Source organism: Raphanus sativus, chromosome 3, assembly GCF_000801105.2.
Source record: "Raphanus sativus cultivar WK10039 chromosome 3, ASM80110v3, whole genome shotgun sequence".
Classification (NCBI taxonomy): Eukaryota; Viridiplantae; Streptophyta; class Magnoliopsida; order Brassicales; family Brassicaceae; genus Raphanus; species Raphanus sativus.
In genome coordinates, this window is record NC_079513.1 from 5,667,266 (window position 1) to 5,693,629 (window position 26,364).

Genomic DNA, 26,364 nt, shown 5'->3' on the forward strand with positions numbered 1-26,364 from the left:
ATCCTGGCTCGGTTCCTAAATGTACCAAAACTCTTGATCGATCATCAAGTTTCTTTCTTCCTGCAACTTCTGTTCTAGCATAACATACGCAGCCGAAGACTTTGAGATGAGCGATGTTAGGCTTCTTATTCCGTAATGCTTCATATGGAGTAAGATCAAGTAAGGATCTTGTTGCAACACGGTTGATTAAGTATGTAGCATGCCTAACTGCTTCACCCCACATTCTATTCGGTACTTTCATGTGTTTGAGTAGGCTTCTGGTCATCTCAAGCAACGTCCGGTTTCGCCTTTCAACGACTCCATTCTGCTGAGGTGAGTAAGGAGCTGTCGTGTGTCGGTTAATTCCATGTGTATCGCAGTAGCTCATAAACTCATGTGATGTAAACTCACCACCTCTGTCTGATCTAAACGTTTTTATAGTCATCTTCGTTTCTTGTTCTACCATATTCTTGAAGCTTTTAAACTTGACAAATGCCTCACCCTTTTCCTTTAACAATATGGTCCACATGTATCTCGAAAAGTCGTCAATCAATACGAACACATAGCGTTTTTGGCCTGGCGTGGCAGGAGTGATAGGTCCACAAAGATCTCCGTGCACAAGTTCGAGTGGCTGCGTAGCTCTGTACGCAGCTTCCTTAGGAAACGGTTTCCTTGTTTGTTTTCCAAGCAAGCATGATACACAAGTTTCTTTTGTAATAGATATGTTTGGTATTCCTGCAACCAGACCCTTTCCTATCATAGCTTTGATCGTATCAGTATTGACGTGCCCGAGCCTAGCGTGCCATCTTGAAGACTCGGTAGGTGATGCTGCTTGCAAGCATTGAATGATATCTGCTTGTAGTGTCACCTTGTATAGTCGGTTCTTTGATCTTGCAGACTTGATCATTAAGTACCCTGTACGATCAAAGAGCATTAGCATATTTTCTTTCATTCTTACCTCACACCCGGCTTCCGTAGCTTGTCCTAAGCTCAAAATGTTACTCTTTAATTTGGGTATGTAGTAAACATTGTTTAGAGTTTTCTTCACACCACCCTTCAAAACGAATCTGATCGATCCTTTTCCTTTTATATCTATTAGTGAATCGTCTCCGAAACGAACCTTTCCTGTAATCCCTTCATCGAGTGAGTAGAAAAGCAATCTGTTTCCACTCATGTGATTGCTAGCTCCATTGTCAAGATACCACAAGTTCTCAAAGCTTTCACCATCTTCGAACACGCTTGGTTTTACTTTCCTTTCGTTAAGGTATACTACCTCGTGCATCATTAAGTTATCTGCTTCTTGCGTATCTTCTTCCTTCTTTTCAACAATTTCTTGCAACTTAAGTAATCTTTCAGGGCATTCAGATGCATAGTGACCGAGTTTATCACAACTGAAACAAGTAATGTGACTCTTGTCTCTGCTTGGACCACTCTGTCCCTGTTTGTAGGCTTCCTTCTGAGCATAGAAGCCTGTGTTTCGTCCTCGGCCTCTTCCTCCTCTCCAGCTTCCTCTTCCACCACGTCCTCTTCCTCGACTACCTCCATAATTCTCTTGTTGAGAATCGTTGTTTGCATACATCAACTTCCCGAGATCATCGCCTTGTTCTTCTTCTTCTTCACTTATCCTTTCCTCATATGCCTTTAATCTACCGACTATATCTTCAAAACTGATTTTGTTTAGATCCAACATCTGCTCAATTGATGCAACCATGTGAATGAACTTTTTTCTTGGTAGACTCTTTAGAAACTTCTTGACGAGCTTTGGTTCTTCAATGATTTCTCCAAGAGAGGCTGACCTAGACGAGATCTCAGCAAGTTTTCCAATGAAAGAATCAATATTATCTTCTTCCTTCATCTTTAACTTGTCAAAATCAGCCATTAGTGTCTGTAGTCGAGCTTCTCGAACTCTTTCAGCTCCGACGTGTCTAGTCTTTATCGCTTCCCAGACAGATTTTGCTGTGTCAAGATTTCCTATCTGCAAAGTTAACGCTTCAGGTATAGATTGAAAGATCAAAGCGATTGCTAAGTTGTCCTTCTCTTCTTGTTTCGTTCCAGGGTCGATGGCTTCCCATGCTTTGTTCACTTTCAGAGCAATCTTCATCTTGATAGCCCAAACGGTGTAGTTTGTTGAATTCAACATTGGCAGTTTGATGGATGAGGATCCACCTTCTTTGTTGTTCGGTTCTGTCTTCACTATATCGGTCATGACTACTGTCTCTTTCGTAATATCTCTCAGTGCTCTGTTCTTTCGAATGTTAGGCTCTGATACCAATTAAAGAACTCTAAGATCGAAATCACAAACCACTTTCGTATTGCTTTAGAAAAATAGTCTCAAAAACTAAAGCTTTTATCACCTCACACAATCCGTGGGGATACAACATCATAAGCTTTCGTATATATAGGCCTAGATACTCCTAACCCTATTAGAGATAACTTTTACAATATTTTTCCTAATCCTATTACATAATCTTAATCATAACTTCATTAGGACTAGGATAGCTTGTATCTCAAGCTAGACTTTCAAGCTTATCAACATCTTAATGGTTTAAACTTCGTGTCTATAGTTCTAAACTCCCATGTATACTATTTAAATCATATTTAACCTACAAATACAAATTTCAAACAATACAAGAATATTCATACTAGTTTTTCGAAACAAAATACAACTAATACCTTTAGCACAAAATTTTTTTTCTTTCACAGAAGGTGATTGCGGAGGTGAAATCAGATTGAGATACATGATTCATATATCGCAAATCTTTGTTACAGGACTAAAGTGGTTATGGATTTGTTCAGACTGTTTTCATCAATCGCTTATGAGCGACTTCGTCAATTTATGGTTTCTAAGAGCACCATTAATCAGGGTGGTTTAATGGTTGCTTAACAATATTTTAATTAAAGAAAAGAAGAAAAGAGAAGAAACGGAAGGAAAACATCGCTTAATTAAGTGTCTGTGTGTTGGGTTTTTTTGTGGGTCCCACGACGCGTGGCGGCCCACAATTGGTCTTCTTTTTAATTTTTTTTTTATTCACTCAGAAATTTTTTTTTTTACTTTTTAGCACTTTTTTTTAAGCCATCAGCGTTGATGATGCTCTAACGATGTTCGGGCTCTATGTCGGCTTCAAGGACAAAAAGGGTGTTCAGCCTGTTTGTGGAAGGAGATCCGAAATGATCAATCAATATAATTAAATCAGGATCTTTTTTATGGATTTGACCCTGATTTTCTTTGGTATATTACTTTTTGTGCCATTAGTTTTGATTCAAAAATTAAAATTCATTAAGAGTAATTTAGTAACAGAAATATCAACCGCATGACTACCTAAAATGTCGCCATTATTGTTTTGATTAATGTGAATATGTATATGCTAATTTATTCTACACTAACAATTTATTTATCGTGACCAGTTAAATATTGCAGAAGAATAACAAGAACGTATTAGCTAGACCATCTTCTTATTTGTGGTATTGAAAGATTTGTTTTTTTTTGTTTTTAATGCATAAAACGAATTTTATAAGAATGCGTATATATATACTTTTTTTTTTGAACAACCGAATGCGTATATATATATACATATTTGTATAAACTGCGATGTGAGTAACATAATATCTTCTATGGATATATAGGACATTTCGTTTCCACGTGAGCAACATACACTGCTATGTAAGCAATATAAATGTAGAACACTTAGTTATCCTTAAGAGCATGACAAATTGATAATAGTTGAGTCCAGTTTTAAAAATACACTAGATTTTGACCCGCGGTTTTAAACAGCGGGATAATTTTTCGAAATAATCTAAATCTATTTGATATAAATTTGTATTTTTATTGTATCTACATTTGGATGTTATAAATGAAATATTATATTGAGTATTTTAAAATCCGTTACGACCCGCTGTTAAATCGACAAATTTGTGGTCTCATGTACAATCCGGTTTAGTTTTTAATAAAAAAATATTTAAAGTTTCTATATAACCTATAATAACACCTAATACCCATGATCTGGTTATCGGTTGAACTAATAGATGACCCAATATGCAATCCGGTTTGAATTAAATTATTATAGTTAGAGTATTCTAATATATATTCATAAATGTTTAGATGAATGATGAATATATAATGAAAGTGATTTTCCAATTTTAATACTATTTTTAGTCAAAGTAAATTTTCATCTTGTTGTAAGCGGAATGGATCAATATTTGAGAGGATGCATATTAAAAATGAAATATATTTGAGCATCAACCATTTATATACGTCTATTACAATTTATAATTTTCATTTATTTAGTAAGTTTACTTTTGTTAGTCACATGTTATTAGATTTTTTTTATGTTTTGTTTATGACTTATGTTAAATTTAAAAGTTAATTTCATTAATCGCATTAATTTTCATTTATATTTGTATTATATATTAATTTTTATTTATATTTTACTTATATAAATAATTATATTTTACAACTAATTAAACTATTGACACATACTCTCTTGCATCAATTTATGTTTAATGTAGTGTTTTATGATATAATTGTGTTAATATATTTGTTGAATTAGTTAATATTTGATAAATATATAACATGTGTTTGAAACTTTGAATAATCCGTAAAACTATGTTAGTAAAAATATCAATAATAACATGTTTCATCGTATATTAAATATTAATAGTATTAAACTATTACTATTTTTATCATATATATATATATGTATATGTATATCTAATTTTAATACTCTAAATATATGAATTATATTTTTTATATTTAGTGAGGGTTTTGAAGAAATTGTTTTTTTTTTTGCATTTGGATTAATATATAACTGTATATATACAAATTAATAGATATATATCACTATTTATCACATTAATAATTAAAATATAATTAATTTATTATTAAATTTGTATTAATTAAATTATATTCATTAGTTTAAAATAATAAATTAGTTAGTTAGCTCCTTAGTTTTAGACATGATGTATATTTAATATTAATTAAGTTAAATATAACTAATTCAAAGTTACAAATAATTATTTTTTCAAAAATAAAAAGATCAAATGATCACGTGGATTGACAAAAAAAAAGATCACGTGGATTATAAATACATTAACAAAATTAGTTGATGTGATTTAACATTATTTTATTTGTTATAAATTATTATAATTAATATATTATTTTTGGTTTATTTTGAATAAATTTTATCTTTAGTATTCACATTATAAATTTAAATACACATATATCATAACTCTTAACTTGTTTAAAATTGTTTAAATTTTTTTTTAATATATTTTGTATGTGGAATGATAACAAAAACAAAAAGACAAAGTTAAGTATTTTTTCAAATGTTTTTAAAACATAAAACGTTTCTTATATAAATATTTAATCAAACCGATTTTCTTTTGCACGTATGTAGGACTTGGTTGCATATCGAATAATATCTTATTATTAATAGATACTTGTTAGATTAAAAACATTATATGATAATAATTAATGTATTTATTTTAGTTGGACTGTTATAATTTTTTCTGTAGTCCAAAATATAGTCTAATATTGATAGAATCTATAAATATAACTGCAAAAACCTATATATAACTATTTATATACCGAGATATAACTGCAACAACAAAAAAAAAGTTCTATAATGATAAATTCCTATTTTTTAGAGATGTAATATTTTTTTGTATATCGAACTCCCTATCATGGAACTTAAACTCATATTTTAAAGGTCTACTAGGTGTTTTCCTGCACTATGTGCAATAAGAATTTTTTTAATCTAACTTATGTTTAAAAATAATTTTTTATTAAATATTATAGATTTTACTATTTTCTTACTAATATTTATTATAGAGTTGATATATATTAAAAAAATTGTATAAAACTAATAAAACTATATAAAATAATATAATTATTAAAAAGTTAGCCTAAACAATATTTATAAAATTTGTTGATATATAAGAAACTAATAATCTTACGATTAGATATTTAATTTTTTTTTTAAATTGTAGAAAATTTTGAAAGTTTTAGTAATACAAATTGTATAGTTATACAAAAATAATAATATTTCAAAATTTGAAATGTTATATATGAATATATTTATTTTATAGATGATGTATGAGATATTATCATATTTTTAAAAAGTTTACCAAAAAGAAATATCAACATTAAATGTAATATATGAATTATTACCATATTGTAATAAGTTTGCCAAAAATATAAATCAACATGTCATATTTTCCCGGAAGCCATGTCATCAATTTTAGTAGCCATGTCATATTTGTTTTGTGAAATTGATTGTAAAGAAGACATGTGGCAAAATTACTTCGCAAATATAGACTAGGAGATCTATATCGAATTCCTAATCATATTAATCTCAATTTCGAATTTTATATAATTTCTGCAGTTATATTTATAGATTCATAGGTGTGAGAGAAAAATTAAATATTCAGAGATATAATTGGTTAGATTTTATAAAAAAATATATTCTTAATATATATATATATATATATATATATCAGTCCTTTTAAGGGCGTGTAATAAATTTGGTTCAATTATTTGAAAAAAAACAATTTGAGGATGCGGATTACGAGTATTTTATTCGGGGTAGGTCCAGGTTGGTAGATTTTAGATTGCGGGTACCCGCCGACACAGAAAGTATTTAAAAATAAAAATAAAAAGTAAGAATTTTTTTAAAATATGGTAATTTAAAAAAAAAATTAAAATTTAAAATATATAGTTTTTATTATAAATATATTTTTAATTTTTATAATTATTAAATTAAATAATTATTTAAAAAAATTTATAACCTGCGAATAACCGCAAAATTAAATGAGACGGATGCGGATTCAAATTATATTTTTGCGGGTTGTGCGGGTCATATTTTTTTACCAAAACAAAATTGAAATCCGCGAGTTAGCGGGTTCGATCGTCAACCCATTCCTAACCGAACGTGTACCGGATCAGTTTTTAAATTGCTATTATTCAATAAAATATACTTTGATTAAAATTTACACACGTATATAATTACAAAAAAAAATACAAATATAATACAAAGAAAACACAAATATGAGAATTAAACTAAAACAAAAAATATCAGAATCTAGTTTTGTTTAAGGATATTATATCCCACGTCGGGAATATTAAGGAACATTTAGTAATATATAAAATGACAGAGTCAATCCATTAATCACCAATTGATTTTAAGTTAAAAGCTAATAATAAATCTGAAACTATGATCAATTGGTGATTAGTGGATTGACTTTGACCTTTTATATATTATTTAATGTCTTTTATAGTTTCTGATGTAGGATATAATATCCCTAATATCTCTTTTCGAGATGATGGCTTTTATCGATCATAAATTTTGGAACTTTAGAACAGTTAAACTCGGTCGATCGAATTAATTACGACCTTTACACCCGGTCGGGAAGGATTAATTACAACCTATAAAACCGATCGGGAATGATTAATATTAATTAGAGATTTAGGGTATTTAGGATTTGATGATCAGTAGATTGGCTCTTGCCCTTTATATTAACCATAATTAACCAGAATCTATCATGGTATCAAAGGCAAGATCCTAAATACCCTAAGCTCCTAATTTATATTAATCATTCCCGACCGTGTTTATAGGTCGTAATTAATCCTTTCCGACCAGGTTTATAGGTCGTAACTAATTCATTCGACCGAGTATAACTGTTTAAAGTTTCGAGATTTTTGGCCGATAAAAGCCGTCATCTCGAGGAGGAGTATTAGGGATATCATATTCCACATCTGAAATTCTAAGGGACATTAAATAATATATAAATAATCATAATCAATCTACTAATTACCAATTGATTTTAAATTAGAAGCCTAGAATAAATCCGAATCTAACAATTTTATTGTTATCTTTTTGGTTGGAGTTGGATTAAATCTCTCGAACAAAGTCCGCAGAGTAAACTAAACTCATTCCAATTGATAAAAAGACAGTAATCAAAGAATACAATATGTCGATTTGGGAAAATAATGAAAGAAATCCATACTATACAAAAAATAAAGGATACATATGTAATAGTTAATTTGTTAAACCAATCATATTATGATATATCACTTAATTTGTTATTTTTTAATATGTAATAGTTTTAAGAGTTATTTTGCTCAATATACAAGAAACATAAGTTATTTAGGTCGCATGGAAGAAAACTTTTTTATTAGGTTTGATGTTTTTCCTAGGCAACTGGAGTTACCGTTTTGTCCAATACGATGGCGCGTGTGGTCATCCTATTTTACAAGTTGATTGATATTGCAAAATATTGCAAAGCGTTGACTTTTACTTTCTCTCCATCAAACGATTATCTGGAGAAAAAAGAAAAAGCAGGAGAACAATCTTCAAATAAATTCTCAGATTCTTTCTCAATTAATAACTTTCAGATTCGCGAACAAGAAAAAAAATCAATCATTTTTCCTCCGGTAAATAAAAAAGATGGATCTTTCAACACCTCCCTCTCTCCGCTCGAACCCTAGATCCTCCATGCATCTCGCTCGGAGAATCATAACCAATTCTCCGATTCCGTTTCTCCATTTGGTCCTGTCGTCACCGAAAAGCAGCAACGATACTCCTCTTTACCCGTCGCCAGTTCTCCGTCCTCTTCCCCTGGTACGGATTTTCAAGGGCATAAAAACCATTGGGTTAAAAACCATTGGGTTGATATTTATGATTCTCGTATTGATCACGCCTTTATTTAGTCCATTCTCTACATGTTAAATCGTAGAAATAGTCAACAAGTGACGTCAGCAGAGACCCAGAACCACTTCGTAGACACGTGAAACGCTATCTTCCGGTACTTTAACCGGTCGGTGTCGGTTTTTTCACTCACAAGTTACTCTCTGTTCTCTACAATTATTATGTCAACACATACATACACACACTGTTACCCAATTTCCACGGCACCTGTACCAATTCGAATTTAAATTAAAAACACTAGACTTTATAAATCTAAATTAAAATTAATATCTATCTTGCGTTTGCCGAGAGATTTAAGCAGAAAGGGTTACTTTTTCCTGTGGTTGGAGAGAAACTACATAAAAGTTTTGAAGATTCTCTGATCTGAGATTGTGTAATGAGGTACGGATTCGTGTAAAAAGGATTTATCTTTTGCTTGGTTAATTGAGGAATTAAAGTAAGTGAAAAAAAAGAGAAACTTTTTCTGGTCATTTAGATGTACATTTTTCTACTGTTCTTTTTTTTGTGTAAATTTTTCTACTGTTTTTTTATAAAAAGAATAATTATTTTTTTTCTTGAGGGACCCTGTTGTTGTCATAGAATTAACTCGCTGGGCTTTTAACTGTTGTTGCTTTGTTCTTGTTGTTTGGTTGTAAATTGTTGATTCTCTCCTTGATTAAGTGGGTCAGATCTCTTTCTCTCTCCTCTCTTTTTCTCTTTCTCCTACTCTTTCCTTACCCAAGCTTCTGTGGCGGATAAACGGTGAAATTTCTTCTCCCTAATCCAAACCCGGAGAAGAAACTTGTGGAGTTATAAGAATTTCTGGTGAATAAAATCATTTTCTTTTTATTAATTTTCTAAGCGCCAGTATTACATGTTGATAGTTTCTGGGTGAGAGAAAGTCTCTTACCTTTTAGCAGCTCTTTTTTTTTCTATTTCTAGTAACTTATCTGCTTCAGAATCACTGGTTCTTTAGCTCTTCTACCACCTTTTTCACATCTCTGTTTTCTGATCTTTCTGCAGTGGAAGCTACTGAATAGATAATGGTAGTAGTAGTGCTATGTTGTCGTTTTGTTGATTTGATTAGTTCCGTAACTTGCTTTGTTCATCTGGTTTGTTGGATCTTTGAGTTTTTTCTCTTATTTAATTTAGATCTTGATTTATATTCTTGAAAAAGAAAACAATTACTGACTTATTTATTTGAAGACTTTTGTGATCTATATAGTATAATAAACGATTATTCCATGATTTATATTTTTTTTTGCTTTTTATAGATGGAAGAAGATGGTGAGTTTCGACGTTGGGATGAGTTAATCCCAGACGCTCTCGGTTTAATCTTTAGCCACTTACCTCTTCAAGAGATCCTAACAGTGGTGCCTAGGGTTTGCAAAGCATGGAACAGAGCTGTAACTGGACCTTACTGCTGGCAAGAGATAGATATCGAGCTATGGAGTAACCGTTGCCACCAGTCCGATCATCTCGATCGAATGCTTCAGATGTTGATCCTCAGGAGCTCTGGCTCTTTGCGCAAACTCTCTGTCACTGGCCTTCAAAATGACTCTATCTTCTCCTTCATTGCACAACAGTGAGTTACCATTCCCCATAAGCAACATGATTGTTTTGTATCTCTATCATTTTTCTGACCCCAACACCTTTTTTTTATGTTTCTTGGTAAGTGCTGGTTCGCTTAAAACCTTGAAGGTGCCGAGAAGTAGTCTGAGCAATTCAGGTGTTGTCAACGTAGCTGAAAAGCTTTCATCTCTCACATTCTTGGACTTGAGCTACTGCTGCAAACTCGGCCCAGAGGCGATACAAGCCATAGGCAAACACTGTAAAGCCCTGATAGAGTTCTCCAGAAACATGCACCCGTTGGACGTAGCGAGCGTCGACTCTCACGACGATGAAGCGTATGCGATCGCCAGCACGATGCCGAGGCTGAAGCGGTTAGAGATCGCGTACCACCGAGTCAGCACAGAAGGAGTGCTCAAAATCTTATCTTCCTGCATTTTTCTTGAGTTCTTGGAACTTAGAGGCTGTTGGGACGTGCAACTTGATAACAAGTTCTTCAAGGAGAAGTTTCCAGATATGAAAGTGTTGGGTCCACGCGTGATTGGATTCTACGATATGATAAACGATTGGGAGGATTGCTGCTCGGATTATTTCTCTGATGGGTCTGATTACTTGGCTTGGGAGTTTCTTGAGGATGGTGAGATGGGAGAGTTCTATGAAGATGAGTTTGAGCATGGTTGGGACGATAATTTCTATGCGGATAGTGTGAATATAGACATGGAACCACATATTTGGCCGCCATCTCCATGAACCAGGTCTTGTTATGGTCGAGAGCTCTGCCTGAAAGTTGCTTCTAGGAATGGTATTAGCCTAGCCTCTTATGTGCTTTTGCTCTCTATGTATGGGTGCTTGAAACTTGTTTGGATTCTTTGTGTTTTTCTAATCTAAACCGGGCCAGTGTTCTTGCCTTTTATGTTTCTCTTTTATTCATATATTATATTTTATATATAGATATTTTTATATGTATGTGTGTATGTATAGATTTGGAGATGTCAAGTTGATGTATAAGAAACAAAAAGTGAAAGAAGTAAAAAAAGACAAGCTATTGATGAAGTTTTCAAATGAGCTGGGGTCCCTTCGTATTTAAGTTTTTTTTCTTTTTTACTTACCCAGTTACCTGGCAACTTGTGTAGTTTCTTGTCTTTCCTTCATTTAATAGAAATGGTGTGTCGGAGACTACTTTATTATTTATTGCTCTTAATTGGTTGGAATCAGAATCGAAGTTTACAAGTTCATTGATCAATGATTATCTAACAATTTTACCTTTAGCCAACTTTCTCCAATAGAAACTCTAATATCTTTATTCAATTTTACTTAGTTGACGAGTTTCATCCATGGATTCACTGCTGCTGAATTGATTACTCTTAAAAAGACAGTATTTTGACCATGTAGCTTCTTCTTGACAATTCCAAATAAAATGAAATGAATTCCAAATGGTTTTGTTGTTTCATTTCTGAAACCATGAACCATATTAACCGATTCTTGTGGTTCTTTTAATGTTGGTTTTTTTTTTTTTTAAGCCTCTGAATATCTAGCCTTTTTAGCTATTTTTTTTTCATTTGAATTTCAAGAAAAATCTTGGATATATTAACGAGTTCAAGTTTGCTCAAGTTATACATAGTGTACAATGACTTAAAACTTGTTGTCACGCTTATGCTCATAGCTTGAGTTTGCTTAGATTGATCCGCTCGACAGGATATGTATATGCCTCATAGTTGATTTGCTGTCCTAGACCACTTAGCTTTGTCAATGCAGTTATCAGATCAACCTGCAAACACATGTTTTAAAAAAAAAGCTAACATGAGCTCGAGTTTAAAGAATATATGATGATGAGTAAAAACAAACCTCGTAATCTGTCTGAGATACAGTTTCACGGCTACGTTGGTACTTCTGAACCCATGGTGCAACTTGTGGGTCGCTAGCTAAGAGCTCTTCTGTTGCGGCTTGATCAGGACCCAAGAATGCAGACATTACAGCTAACTACAAATCCACAAAACATAGATTCATTTACTTTAGTTGATCCAAATAACCTTTTTTTTTTAATAAAAGGGAAAGTCAAATGTACCTGTCGAGGACCCAATCCGATGGCAATGAACTTATCTTTCATCTCTTGCACAGTTGCTTTTCCCCATAATGGGATCCTCCCTTCTGGATCAGCCTCTGTTGCATCACTCCTTCCGAATTGTCTATCAAACAAAGCCCACTATACAATTCACAAAAGTCAGCTTCCATTGGAACAATGTGTCACGAGATAGCATCATTGTGTTACCTGACCACTTGAACCATATGCTGTGTAGAGTAAGTTCCCTTTCTCTTCATTTCCACCGCATTTACGTATTGCTGATGCTAAAAATGTTGCCTTCACCGCTGATTGCCCTACAAAAACATAACCAATGAAAGACATCAGTTTCACAAGAACAATGCTCTGTCGTTCATGAAGAACCTTTGGTATATGATGTATTATCATCACCTGCGAGTTGAATGAGATCTGCATATGAAATAGGTCCACCCTTTGAGAACGAGTCAATCTCCTTCTTGGCTTCCTCTATGAGAGCCAACCCATCAGAAAGCCCAGCGTTCTCTGCTCTGCTTATCTCAGAGCTATACACATAAAGATAAGATCAAGCCTAAGGTTTCTCAATGCATTTCATAGAACATTATTTTTAAGAGCAACAAGTAAGTAAGTACCTGAACCGTATGGATCCATTGGCTCCACCGGATTTTGTAGCCTACACAACTTAATACTATATGTTAAAAGTTATGCAATCACCGGAGAGATAAATAAGAAATATTATGAAGCCCTCCTGACCTTATCATAAGTCATAGCATCATTAAGAGCTAGAGTTAGTAAAGAAGGTACAAGCTCCGGTTTAGCCTTAACCGCTTTGGAAAGTGAAAGCTTGATCTTTGCTGCATAATAGAAATGTAACCTTTTTGTTTTAAACAACCTCTTGTTACTTCATTTATACATTTCACAAACTTACATTGAAACTCGGATCGCTGCCTGCGCTGATTCAAATCAGCAGCTTTTGCATCGCCCACATGGTTAATGAAGCCGTTACCTGTTAGTTCCTAACAAGAGAGATCATCACTGCCAAGAACTCATCAACCATTCCTGTAATATACTAGCAAGTAAATTGTTAAGATACCATTCCGAGGGCAGTGCCGGCGAGTTTGAGAACATCCCGACGGTGAAATGATAAAGTGTTTTCGGAAACTTGAGGATCGATCTTGCAACATCGAATGAGAACCTGATGATCGTCACAGTTATTTCGGAAGGGATATGATAAGAAATGTGGTAAAAGTAAATGGGGGAAAGGGTTGAAACTTACAGAGCGATGAGAAGAAGAGAGTGTGAGATGTTGACGATTGTTGATGTTGGTGAAGGAGGGAACAGTGGAGAGGAAAGAAACTCCTCCCATTTCTTGTTTCTGATGTGTGTGTGAGAGAGAGAGAGAGAGAGAGAGAGAGAGAGAATGTGTGAAGAAATGGAGCTTGTTTATGGGTTTTGTGAAGGATACAGTTGTGGATTTTGTGTTATCCAAACCAGCCAATCATATCACTCCTATTGATTTGGTATCGGTGAAAGGAATGCGTTTTCGTTTTAACTATATTAAAAAATGTAACCTTTCCTTTTGTTTATTTGTTGTAACAATGCAAAAAGAAAAAATTGAAAAAAAACTTCACTTCGCTAATCGAAATCCTGAAAAGAGCTTGGTTTAGTTAATTGAAAGACTTAGGGGGGTGTATTCAACTGAGAGTTTCAAGTGATTTGTATTAAAATGACAAATTCACTGTTATTCAAACATGAATTTTAAAAATTCATTTAAAATCCACTGTTATTGAACTTGACATTTCGTAAAGTACTCTGAAATTCACTGTTATTGAAAATATTTTAAGTTGTGGGATTTTAAAATTTTGAGGTGATTTTAGGGTGTTGGGTGGAGTGTCTTAGTTAAAAAAAAAACTCAAATCCTATTGTTTTAGGTGATATTCTAGAGTAGTTTAACAAAAATCAACTAAATCTCTGCAACTTATTAAAATCATCTAAAACTCCATTAAAAATCAAATCACATCAAATGCTAAATTGAATACATCCCCCTTATTTGCAAAAGCTAAAATCTTTTATGCTTCTATTATATGAATGTTATTCGCAAATACTCAATTCGTCAAGTGCTAGCTCACGTCAGGATTCACCATGACAATAATTATATTTAGTATCACTAATCCAAATATGGCCATTAACTTGTCTTAATTCATCAAGTATTATGAAACAAGAATTTCGCAGAAGACAGTCCTCAAATTTAGGCTACTGACTGTCATACAGTGAAATGGCTCCAAGAGGCAACCAGAAGTATACTAGACATTCAAATGAAGGCTCAAGGACTAGACCCTCAGAGAAGTGTATCAAATTAGGTTGATATGGATTCTGAAGTGAATATTTTTTATTTAATTTGCGGATTAGCGAATACCCACATTTTAAATTAGGTTGATATGCATCTCCTTCGAAAGAATAAACTTGATCCACCCCCGCAACTGATCCGCAAATTTTTAAAATCACTTGATTCGCATCCGCCTCGCAGCGGGCAAACAAGGTGGAGCTTGCAGATTTAGATTCAAGTTCCGATCTCTAGTTCATTGGAATTCGATATCGACAAATTTGTTTATCTTTCTATAATAGATAAATTTGATCATAATTTTTTTATTTTGATTATAGTTTTTAAAGGTAAAAATGACCAAAAATGTTCATTAAGGGATAAATAGACAATTATGCCTCTAAGATTTAATTAATCTAAGTTTATGATTTATATTTGAGGGATGGGATTGGGGACGGGGTTTAGATTCAAATCTTTTTTATTTTTTACAATAGAGAATTTTCTTAGGTTGATCAAAAAATTTTGTTTTATCACAAGTATAGTTTTCAAGGGTCACAATTGACCAAAAAAATTTCATTAAATGGTGAATAGATAATTATATTCTTAGAGTTCACTAATTTAGATTAATGGTTTAGATTTGAGGGATGGGGGGGGGATTGGAGGGGGTGGAATTTAGGATTTTGTATAATTAAGTCAATAGATACTAAAAAATAAATAAAAGTTTATAAATAGTTTCAATAAGAATTTATAAAATAGTTTCAATAAAAATCAGTTTTTTTCAAGGGTCACAATGACCAAAAAAATTCATTAAATGGTAAATAGATAATTATATTAGAGTTAACTAATTTAGATTAATGGTTTAGATTTGAGGGATGGAGGATTGGAGGGTGGAATTTAGGATTTCGTATAATTAAGTAAATAGATACTAAAAATAAGTAAAAAATTTATGAAATAGTTTCAATAAGAATTCAGATTTCAAGATATTTTGTTTAAATTTAAAAAAATTATAAGTTCTGATTCAAAAACATATTACTTTTATTATTATTTATTTAAATAATTATCTATATTTAAATATCTATAAAGTAAGGATAAAACCTATTTTTTTAATGAATTGTTTTGTCATTTTTCTTCTTGTGAGCTCTTTTAGTAAAAATACCTATTTAAGGGTTATTTGAGAGATTTTTCCTTTGTAAAATACAGTGCAATAAAAAAGAAACTTCACTTTTCCAAAATAAAAATCCACAAAAGAGCTTGGTTTAGTAAATTGTAGCCATGCGACTTCGGTTTTCCGAAACCGAACTGAATCTTCGGTTTTCGGTTAACCAGAATTTTAAAAATCAATTCTAAAATTAACCGAATTAAATTTCAGTTTGATTCGGTTCGGTTATTTTTGGTTTTCAATTTTAATTTTCGAAAATAACCGATTTTTTTTTGGTTTTCGGTTATTTTCTTAAAAATTGGATATTTTTGGTTAAACCCTTTTTCAGTTAAATTCGGATATTTTCGATTTTTCCGGTTAATTTCGGTGTGATTTTTGGTAATTTTTTTTTTTTTGAAAATCGAAAACAGAACTGAACCGAACTGAACCAAAAACCGAATTATTTCCAAAATCCTATAGAACTAAACCGAATTGAAAACCGAAACCGAATCGAAAACCAAAATATTTTGGTTCGGTTCGGACAAAAACCGCATGCCTATAAATTGTAAGACTTACTTGCAAAAGCTAAAATTATCTATGCTTTTATATGAATGTTAATTGCAAATACTTAATTTGTCAGAGGAGTTTATGGTAGTCTCTTAGCTCTTGGTATTTTCCATTCAAATTGTATTCACGAAACTTTGAGTCGAAGAAAAAGGGACCATGAGCTTCTCTGCCCCTATTATTTTAGAGTCAATCTCTTATGGACTCTCTTGATCTTCTATGCCCTTTTTCATAATTCTTTTTTTGATCAAAACCGAATTCCGAGCCACAAATATCAAGCCACCAATTGATATATTTTCACTGACAGCTTCCTATATTTTCTTTCTATCGGATAAAACGCTTTGGAGAACAAATATCAAGCCACCAATTGATATATTTAATGGGCCAACCATATTTTCACTGACAGCTTCCTATATTTTCTTTCTATCGGATAAAACGCTTTGGAGAACAAATATCAAGCCACCAATTGATATATTTAATGGGCCAACCAAGATACTGTTAGGCTATAGATCTCGAATTGACTATTATGGGCCAAAAGTAGAACGTCGGCGTTTTAGCTTCTTTTCAACATGAACCCCTGAACACTCTCTCCTCCATGCATCTTCTCTCTGACAAGCTACTAGTCTTCGTCTCTTTTGCTCTCTAGTCTCTGTGAAACCCTAATCTCCTTGCTGAAATTCTCGCTTCTTGCAGGTTTTTCCGCAAAATCTCACATCTTCATCTCTATATCTCCATTCTTCTTTTACTGTCTCCTTCGATTGGTTTCTTTAATGCTTGTGAAACTTTAGTGTAAACTTTTCGGGGTTTCTGTCGAAATCTGAATGATAAATGGTCGCAGCTCGTCCTGCTTACATGTTACTTTGATAAAAATTGAAACTTTGAGTGTTACTGTTGAGTAATGGTTCTGCGTAGCTAATTTTTGGAGCGTTACTGTTAAGTCACGGTCCTGCGTATATGTCTCGATGAGTTTTGAGTGATTTATTGATAAAAATTGAAACTTTGCTGTCTGGTCTTGGAACTAAATTGAATATTTTTGATGTTGAATTACTCTTTGGTCTTTTAGGACTAACAAAGCCTTCGTCTTTTAGGATTCTCATTCAACCACATGTCTGAAAACATGGAGCAATCGCCGGAGCTGCTGCTTTCTCCTCTGATTCCGTCACTCCCCGACGACGTCACCGTCGACATCGTAGCTCGCGTGCCCAGAAGCCACTACCCGACTCTCTCCCTCGTTTCCAAGAGTTTTAGGAATCTCATCGCCTCGTCCAAACTCTACAAGAGACGTTCTCAGCTAGGCATCACCCAACACCGTCTCTACGCCGTCCTCCGCAACCGCAAAACCGGTGAATTCAGTTTCTACATCCTCCACCGGAAACTCAACGGTTACAACCGGTTGGTGCCTGTCCGGTCACTTCCGTTCATGTCTCCCCGTGGAAGCTGTGTACCGGTCGGTTCGGAGGTGTACGTGTTTAACGACCTCTCAGTGCTCATCTTTGACTGCACGTCTCACACGGTTCAGCGCATGTCTAACTTTCCTGAGCGGATGTCTTATAAAGAGGTTAACGTCATCGGGAAGAAGGTTTATGTGATTGGTGATGCGTTGTGTCATTACGTCGAGCAGACAGGGTGGATGAAATGGTGGAGGAAGGCAGTCACGGTGTTTGATACAGAAACCCAATTGTTGGAGCCTAAGTTGGTAAACGAAGACATGGCTGTTGGTCTAGGTCCCTTTTGGTCTGATTCTGTTGTGATGGATGGTAAGATTTACCTGAAAGGTTACATGAATGGTAATTCTTTTGCTTACGAACCAGAGGAAAGGAAATGGGAAGTGATGGACGAGGTGTTGAACTCTAAGGAGTGGGAGGGTTCGTGTGTGGTTGACGACGTCTTGTACTATCACGATCGGTCCGGGAAGGCGTTGAGGGCGTATGATCCGAAGCAGGGCTGTTGGAGTGTTGTTAATGGTTTGGAGGAGTTTTTGGCTGTGGAGACTGCTCGTTCAGGTTGGTCAAGAACGGTGAACTACGGTCCGGATAAGCTGGCTCTCTTCTTTCCTAAAAGACAGTACGGCGAGAAGATGATTTGCTGTGCGGAGGTCGCTTTGGAAAGGCGCCAAGGAGGAGAGATTTGGGGTAAGGTCCAGTGGTGTCATATTGTCATTGGCGGTGAGCTTTTTGACATGGTGAAATTTGTGGCTGTTACTGTTTGATGCATTTAGATCCCTTCGTATTTTAACTATCCTAAATGATCTTGTGTGGTTGTAAGTTTGCTAACATCGGTAATGTAAGACAAAACCTTGAGAGCTTGTTGTTTTGTGTTGTCCTTTAAAACTTGTGTTATGTTTTAATCTTTAGATTGCTTCCTTGAGACTTGTTTGAAGTTTGCTTCATCGCAGCCTCATCTGCAGTTTAATGTCTTAGGCTGAGAGTTAAAGTCATATGTATTTCCGGTAGTTCAGCAGTTTTGAAGTGCTTTCTGAAACAAACAACAAATTGTGATCCTCGTGAGAAACTCTGCTTCAAAAATTATTGTAGCTCCTTGATAAATGTCAAGTGCTAGCTCAGCGTGAGGACTCACCATGATAATAAGGATCGTGAAACAAGAATTTTGCAGAAGACTCAGGTACCGAAAATATGCTAGACATTAACATGAAGGGTCAGGGACTGGAGTCACAGGACCATCGTCACTATTAATACTTTCATTTTTTGTTTTCTTTAATGTTTTTCCGTTAATTTTTTTATTAAAATAACTCAATGAAAAAAACCTTAATAAAATAAAAAGAACACAAATGCAGAAGTTTTTCTTTCAAGTAGACTATCGTTACATGTTTTGTTGTTGACGCATTCTAGTGTTGTAAATATGTTTATAAAATATTGTATGATACAGAGCCGTGCTTGACCCAACATATGTGAAACATTTGTGTGGGACCACCATTCTGTGGGGGCCCTTTGTTTTTTTTTTTTTTTTTTGTCAACTGTATTCTGTTGATTAAGTCCAATGGGCATATGACAAGGTTTGAACGTTACAAGACTGAGATCCAATAACATAAATACAAAGAGAAACTCAGTATCTAAAGGTCCAAGATGAAGATCGGTTAGTGATTGTTATCCATCCACGTGCTAGATGAAGAAGAAACGCAAGACACGTGTTGAAACGTGTCCATCATGCGAAACGGTAAACACAACCGCCGTAGTTCTTCGCCGCCGGGAGTTCTGAAGATCGATCCTCCATCTCTTGTTTCTCCACACCATAGAATTCATGGATCTCTTTCTGCAAACGCCAATACCTTTTACCTCCAGCTTTCGCTTCAACCTTTGCCTTCATAATGGAAGCTTCATCCCTTCGTAGATGATAATTTTAGAGATAGTTCAGTTGACAAACGAGAGATCTTTTACCGGACCATCATCCATAAGGAAATGCCAGCTCTACTAAACCTCTGTTAAATCAACGGACATCCATCCAACTCCACTGCTTCCTCTCTGCAAAGATACTTTACTAAAAGCCAACTGGCTTCACATAGAAAGTAAAGATTAACTCTCGCTAAAGAGGATTGAGTGCATATCTTTAGAGAAAAAAGATTCCAATACAAGCAAACGGGATTTGACAGTTTTTTTCTTTTTAGCAAAAGAGGAGTTTGGAGAGGAATACTATCGCCAACGCGAATTTATTAATTTCAACCACAAAACTGATAAACGAATAAGAAGATGAAGAACATATCAGATTTGGGTTGAAAACACAACAAAAGTCGCCATCGCGAAAAAGAAATCCGCTTAACCGGAAGAAAAGTCGATCAAAGATCGAAATATATTACACCAAAAGAGAGAATTTCGATCCTCTGTGAAAGATAGATGTCTGTGAACAGAGGTTATCGAAAGAGAAATCTCTCTCTAAAAGTAGGGGGGGGGGCCTTTGTTTAATTTTTTTTTTCTATATATTAGTGTAATAATGAATAAAATATTAAAATACAAGAGAAAAATAACAAAAATAATTTATAAAATGATATAAAATCTATAAATTTGATATTAACAAAATTGTTGGGAATATTAAAGGACAATTCTCTGAAATAGTTTTTTAGTTTTTTTATCACAAAATAGCCCTACAAAAATAAAATGATCAAAATATCTTTTTTATTTTGAAAAATTTAAGATTTATTTTTTTTTGTTTCTGAAAATTAAACTCATCTCCAAACTCTACTCCTTAACTCCAAATCCTAAGTCTAGATTAATTAATCTTAGGGGTATAAAACTTCTTTTAGTCATTTTTTCTCCTTGTGAATTTATTTTTGTGAAAATAAACTAATAATGACTATCTAAGTGAATTTCTCATATTAAAACAATTTTTTTCGTTTCTAAATTACAAAATTTGCAACTATTTTAAAGGAAGTAACTGTTTTTTTTTTCAAGAAGTAAAAAGTTGAATAAAACTACATAATTTTTTTAAATTTCGTTTAGGGCCCCTAAATTCTCAGATCCGGCTCCTATGATACTTCATGAAGAATTATATGTAACATTTTCACTTGATCTGACATATTCCACTTCAATTTCTTTTCGAGTTCTTGGGTGTATGAAAAGAATAAAAAAAGTTGAAGTGAAATATGTTAAATCATGTGACAATGTTGCATACCTCTTCACAAAATATTACTCACTACAATATATATATTTTTTAAAAATAAAATGTGAAATTTATTGATCAGGACAAAAAGAATAAACATTTACAAAGGAATCAAAACCGCCTAAAAAAATTTACAAGGCAAAAGCTTATTCTAACTTTGCATCAGGTGCTTTGTGTAATTTCGAACCATCTTTGCATCATCCTTCCAAGCTTATGCTCAGCTCCATATCGCAGAGACGATATCCTGTTCCGGACCGCCTTATCAATAAGCCTTATCAATTGGTCCACCGAACGATAGCCCGTGTGATGTTTGCGCTTGTTCCGTTCCTGCCAGATGTGGTAGATAGAGGTCTGGAAAACCAGTTTCAGCAGAATCTTGTCCAAATACTGCAGGCTATTTGAGGTCAAAAACTGCAGAGTAATCTCCCAATCAGGATCAGTTCTAAAACCACTTAGCCTTCCTGCTAAATTGTTCCAGACAGTAAACGAGTAAGGGCAGGCGAAGAAGAGGTGATCTCTGGTTTCATCCCTCTCCCCACATAGAACACAGCTCTGTTGCAGGCCCCAAGCTCTCATCCGGTCTCCAATGGCTAATCTATTCTTCACAACCAGCCAGACCATAAACGAGAATCTCGGTACCCCTTGAGCAAACCACACTGTCTTGCTCCATGTAACCGACGCCTTATGCTCTCGAATCTGTTCCCATGTTCGCTTAGAAGAGAACCATGGTTTATAGTCATCCTCAGCATGCTTCCAAAGGGTTACATCATGGCCTTGTTCATCATCCGGGACCGGTTCTCTTTGGATGCGCGCATGTAGCTCACTAAAATGACGGCTTCTATGGCCCCTGACATTCCACCGCGCCTGCAATACTGCATCACAAACTTTGGCATTACGAGGAATGCCCAGATAACATGTACCAACAGCCCCCGTAATGTCAATAAGCTTCCCTGTCTGCAACCAGTTATCAAACCAGAAGAATGCAGTGCATCCATCATTTACCTGTATCCTAATGAACTGATAAGCCAGCGGCCTAAGCTTCAGTAACTTTCTCCATATCCAAGAGCCCTTTCCATCCTCCCTTACATCCCAAAAATAGTTTTGCCTTAACAGATATTGTTGAATCCAAGAAACCCAGAGAGAACTAGTGCGCGATACAATCCTCCAAATCAAACTCAGAGCAAATACTTTCGATGAATCCCGCAGCTTCCGAATGCCCAAACCTCCCTCCTCCTTTGGACAGCAGAGATCCTCCCAAGCCACCTTTGCCTTATGGGACTGGTGAGGAGACCCGGACCAAAGGAAAGCACTACACATACCTTCTATCTCATTTAGGCAGGCTTTCGGGAGAATAAAAGCTTGACTCCAGAAATTGACAATGCTGGAGATCACTGACTTGATCAGTTGCAACCGGCCAGCATAAGAAAGGCATTTATTCTTCCAGGATAGCATTCTCCTCCTCACCTTATCAATCAAAGGTTCATACTCCTGCTTGGTAAGAGCTTTAGTGGTAAGAGGCATTCCTAGGTAAATGATAGGGAGCTTCCCGATCTTAAGCCCAATTCGCTCCGCTTCAGCTAGCATGGGTGTGACTGTCTGACCCGAAGCATATAAGGAAGATTTTGAAGCGTTTATATGCAGCCCATATATACGTGCGAACTGATCCATGACCTTCAGTACCCCCCGCAATGACCTGCTCGATCCATCCGTAAAAACCAGGATATCATCAGCGAAGCTTAAGTGAGTGAGCTTCACCTCCATGCACTGGTGATGATAACTGAACTGCTTCTCTTCTGCTGCTCTATTAAGCATCTTAGACAGAACATTGTTTAGGATGACGTATAGATAAGGTGAGAGGGAGCAGCCTTGTCGAATTCCCCGAGCACTTGTGAAAAATCCTTCTAAGCAGCCATTAACCGAGACCGAGAAGGCTGCTGTAGATATGCAAACCCTTATCCAAAGAATGAATTGCGCAGGAAGACTCATAGCTCTCAAGACCGCAGTGATGAAAGACCATTTGACCGTGTCAAACACTTTGGAGATATCCAGTTTGATCGTGGCTCGGTTGGAGTTTGTTGTCTTATGATAGCCATTTACCAACTCTGAAGCTAGTAGAACATTCTCCAATAGAAGCCTTCCTTTGATGAAAGCACTCTGGTTCAGTTCTATAGCCTCAAGGAGAATTGTTCTGAGCCTACGAGCTAGTATCTTCGCGATGACCTTATACAGAAAATTGCAGCACGCTATGGGCCGGTAGTCCTTCATTGATTGAGCATCAACCGATTTGGGGATGAGTGCAAGGATCGTAGCATTGATTCCCGTGGGTAAGAAGCCAAATAAGAAGAAGGACTGCACAGAAATAATAAACTCCTTTCCGATAACCGGCCAGGCTGCTACAAAGAACTCCTTGGTAAAGCCATCAGGTCCTGAGACCTTGTCTTTTGGCAAGGCCTGAATTGCTGAGACGATTTCCTCTGCTGAGACTGGGGCTACAAGACAAGCATCGGAGTTTGGAGTGCAGCGATACGATATCAACTCTTGCAGCATAGGTAAAGAATCCTCCTCATTTCCCCGGTCCTGCATTTGAAGGAATTTCTGAAAATGCAGGACAGCCTCCGTTTTAATTTCTTCAGGATTGGTAAGTGTATCACCCGCCTCATTGACCAGTACATTAATGCTGTTGCCAGCATTTCTTGTTTGGACAGAACGGTGAAATAAGACTGTATTCTGGTCCCCCGCACCCATCCATCGTATATAAGACTTCTGATGAAAGAACTTTTCCTCAACTCGAGCCAAGTTGTGCCACTTATCTGACGCTTCGGCTTCTGCAGCAAAAGTAGCAGGGCATGGGTCGATGAGAGCCAAGTTCTGAAGTCGACATAACTCCTCATAAGCCTGCTTAGTTCTGTTAGGCAAATCTCCAAAGTGGGTCTTGTTAAGAAGTCTCAAGTCATACTTGAGCATCTTTAGTTTGGCGTGGAACCTAGCAAGAGCTGAACGAGAGTGATGAATTTCCTGCGTTGAACCCCAAATTCTCTGAACCACGGGGAGGAAATCCTTGTGCTCAGTGAGCAAATTGAAGAAACGGAAAGGTTTGCGAGCTTCAATGCGACTAGCTGAGAGCTGAACCACGCACCTAGCATGATCCGAGATTCCTCCCGCTTCAAATCTCGATGTTGAGTGAGGAAAATCACTAAACCAGGCCGTATTTATCAACGCTCGATCCAACTTCTTGCCTATGGGGTCCTCATCTCGTTTATTCCACCAAGTAAACAAAGCTCCAGAAGAGGCCATATCCGTAAGATTACAGTCCCCCACCGCCTCCTGAAAGAACCGCATCCCTAAATGAGATGATTGCGTGGCTCCGCCTCTCGAGTGCTCAGCAGAAGAGAGAGTTACGTTAAAGTCTCCAATGACTATCCATGGCAAGTCAAGATGATGGTATGCTGCTTGAGTTCCCCGCAAATCAGCCCAGAGCGCTCTCCTTTCCACCTCATTGTTCGAAGCATACACTGCTGAGCATATGAACTGTTCCCTTGTCTCCGGTATCTGAATAGCACACGTGATAACCTGAGAGCTAGAGTGAAGCCTGGTCACCACCACTTTATCAGACCAGCAGAACCAGATTCTCCCCAACAGATTAAAATTGTAGTTAGCCATTGCTGCCCAACCCGGCAAAGCAGCTTCCATACAACCTCTGAAATTTCCAGCCTGAACTCTTGTCTCCAGCAAACACCCAAAAATAAACTTCTCAGACTGAACCCATCTCTTGACTTCCCTGTGTTTACGTGACATGTTAAAGCCACGCATGTTCCAAGCAAAAAAAGATTTCATAACTTCCGACAGGAAGTTTTTTTGGAGTTATTGGTGGTCCTCAACGTCTTTGAACTAGCTTTAGCAGGGATTTGCTTGCTCAATTTGAAACTGGCACCAGGGCGCAGGCGCACATTCTTAGACATTTCTTTTGTCTTTGTGCCTTCCTTCCTCTCCTGTACACACCCCTCAGCCTCATCTTCCTCCTCATCTACATTCCCCTCTCCCTCATCAATTCCTTCTATCTCCAAAACACTGAACCGAGAAGGGGAAATGATTTCCTCTTCCTCCTCATGAGCATCTACAACCACCTTGACTCCCTTAGGAGGGGAGCTCTGCATCTCCCTTCCCACACGTGCCCAATCTTGGTTTTCAACTATTTCTCCCTCTTCTATAATGGCCAAACTTGAGGTACATCCAGTAAAACCTCCATCACAAGAAACGTCTCCCTTCGTTGAACTCCCAAGAGGCGGGTTCAAACCTTTAAGCTCCTGAATCAAATCTTCTACCACATTACGATCCTTCACTGACTCAGAGCTTCTCTGAACATCCCCATTGTGGGTCTCATCAGTAACATTTATGTTCCCTACCATCTCGGTCTCCTTCTCCTTCTGCAAGATTAGGATTCGCTTAGACGTACAGCTGCTCCCTTTATGACCCCATGCTGCACATAGATTGCATTTGGGAGGCAACCAGGGGTAACTAACGTCAATCAACACTTTGCCACCATCCCTGTCAACACAGCTTATCTTCTCCACCAGTGGTTCGTTAAGGTTGACCTCAACAAGAACCCGAGCCACATCGAGCCTTGTACATTTCTCAGTGAAAGGATGGAGCTTGACAAACTTCCCAGCAGCACGACTGAGACACTTCAGGGCCCGATACGAGAACAGAGAACTCGGAACTCCCTTGAGGTCTATCCAAATAGGCATAGCTGAGAGTCTGGAGGGTTTAGAGCCGTTTCTGGAGTCCACTCATTCACCACTAGGGGAACATCCGCGATGTGCCAGTAACGCCGCTGAATCACTCTTGCTCTCATCTGAGGATTCTCAATCATGAACAAGACAGTGTTCTTCTCCAGGAATTGCACATCAATCTTGCCGCTTTGCTTCGATGAAGACCAGAGGCGGTTGACTGTAGCGTGAATGGGACCGATATGAGGAGCGTCGCCGATAAAGTACCCAACCACGAAACATCGCCAGAGAGTGTTGGGGTCAGCCAGAATCTCATCAGGAATCGAAACTGAGACCACTCCATCCACCGGAGCAGATGGCGGAGGTAACTCAGCTTGTGGTCCCTTCGACCAGGGAGAGCGCTTGCCTCCAGGTGGGGAGTCGCCTTGAGGGGTTTCGTCTCTAGGCCCGCCCGCTAACTGGAGCGGTGGGTTTCGAAACGAATCGCCTTCGTCGTCTCCTAGGGTTTCAGTCGCCGTCGCCATTTTTATTTCTTCCCGAGTGCCGACCTACTCATTACAATATTTAGAAAACATGTTTACAACACTAGTGGAATATGTTTAGTTATGTTGTCTCTGATATTTTCTTCCTTTGTTTGAGTGACACATGTTTTATTTTCTTCATATTAGATGGTCGATTCTTGACTTATGCAAATTTTATTATTTGATTGGATATGTTAA

The 26,364-nt window shown here is 36.2% G+C and overlaps 4 protein-coding genes across 7 annotated transcripts; 2 read left to right on the forward strand and 2 right to left on the reverse strand.

The window, feature by feature from the left end:
• The first annotated feature begins 9,012 nt into the window (after positions 1–9,012).
• On the forward strand, positions 9,013–11,191 carry LOC108843865 (F-box protein FBW2). Of its 4 annotated transcripts, none has more exons than XM_018617006.2 (3): positions 9,013–9,062; positions 9,935–10,245; positions 10,337–11,191. In XM_018617006.2, exons 2-3 carry the CDS (start codon positions 9,935–9,937, stop codon positions 10,977–10,979), a joined length of 954 nt encoding a protein of 317 aa, XP_018472508.1. In that variant the 5' UTR covers positions 9,013–9,062; the 3' UTR covers positions 10,980–11,191. The 4 variants fall into 4 exon arrangements, with proteins under 4 accessions (XP_018472508.1, XP_018472505.1, XP_018472506.1 ...); XM_018617003.2 differs by lacking the exon at positions 9,013–9,062 and adding an exon at positions 9,326–9,485; XM_018617004.2 differs by lacking the exon at positions 9,013–9,062 and adding an exon at positions 9,336–9,551.
• Positions 11,192–11,793: 602 nt separating this feature from the next.
• On the reverse strand, positions 11,794–13,669 carry LOC108844696 (thylakoid lumenal 29 kDa protein, chloroplastic). Its single transcript, XM_018617984.2, has 10 exons — positions 13,562–13,669; positions 13,379–13,480; positions 13,214–13,301; positions 13,039–13,139; positions 12,918–12,958; positions 12,700–12,830; positions 12,499–12,605; positions 12,295–12,432; positions 12,075–12,209; positions 11,794–11,997 (listed from the first exon to the last, which is right to left on the reverse strand). The coding sequence occupies exons 1-10, from the start codon at positions 13,649–13,651 to the stop codon at positions 11,887–11,889; spliced, it is 1,044 nt and encodes a 347-aa protein (XP_018473486.2). The 5' UTR covers positions 13,652–13,669; the 3' UTR covers positions 11,794–11,886.
• Positions 13,670–16,850: 3,181 nt separating this feature from the next.
• LOC108833958 (F-box/kelch-repeat protein At4g38940-like) lies at positions 16,851–18,694 on the forward strand. The gene is made up of 2 exons (XM_057005859.1): positions 16,851–17,000; positions 17,396–18,694. The coding sequence occupies exon 2, from the start codon at positions 17,413–17,415 to the stop codon at positions 18,514–18,516; it is 1,104 nt and encodes a 367-aa protein (XP_056861839.1). The 5' UTR covers positions 16,851–17,000; positions 17,396–17,412; the 3' UTR covers positions 18,517–18,694.
• Positions 18,695–19,469: 775 nt separating this feature from the next.
• On the reverse strand, positions 19,470–24,728 carry LOC108845015 (uncharacterized). The gene is made up of 2 exons (XM_018618288.2): positions 21,106–24,728; positions 19,470–19,647 (listed from the first exon to the last, which is right to left on the reverse strand). Exons 1-2 carry the CDS (start codon positions 24,726–24,728, stop codon positions 19,470–19,472), a joined length of 3,801 nt encoding a protein of 1,266 aa, XP_018473790.2.
• Positions 24,729–26,364: the final 1,636 nt, after the last annotated feature.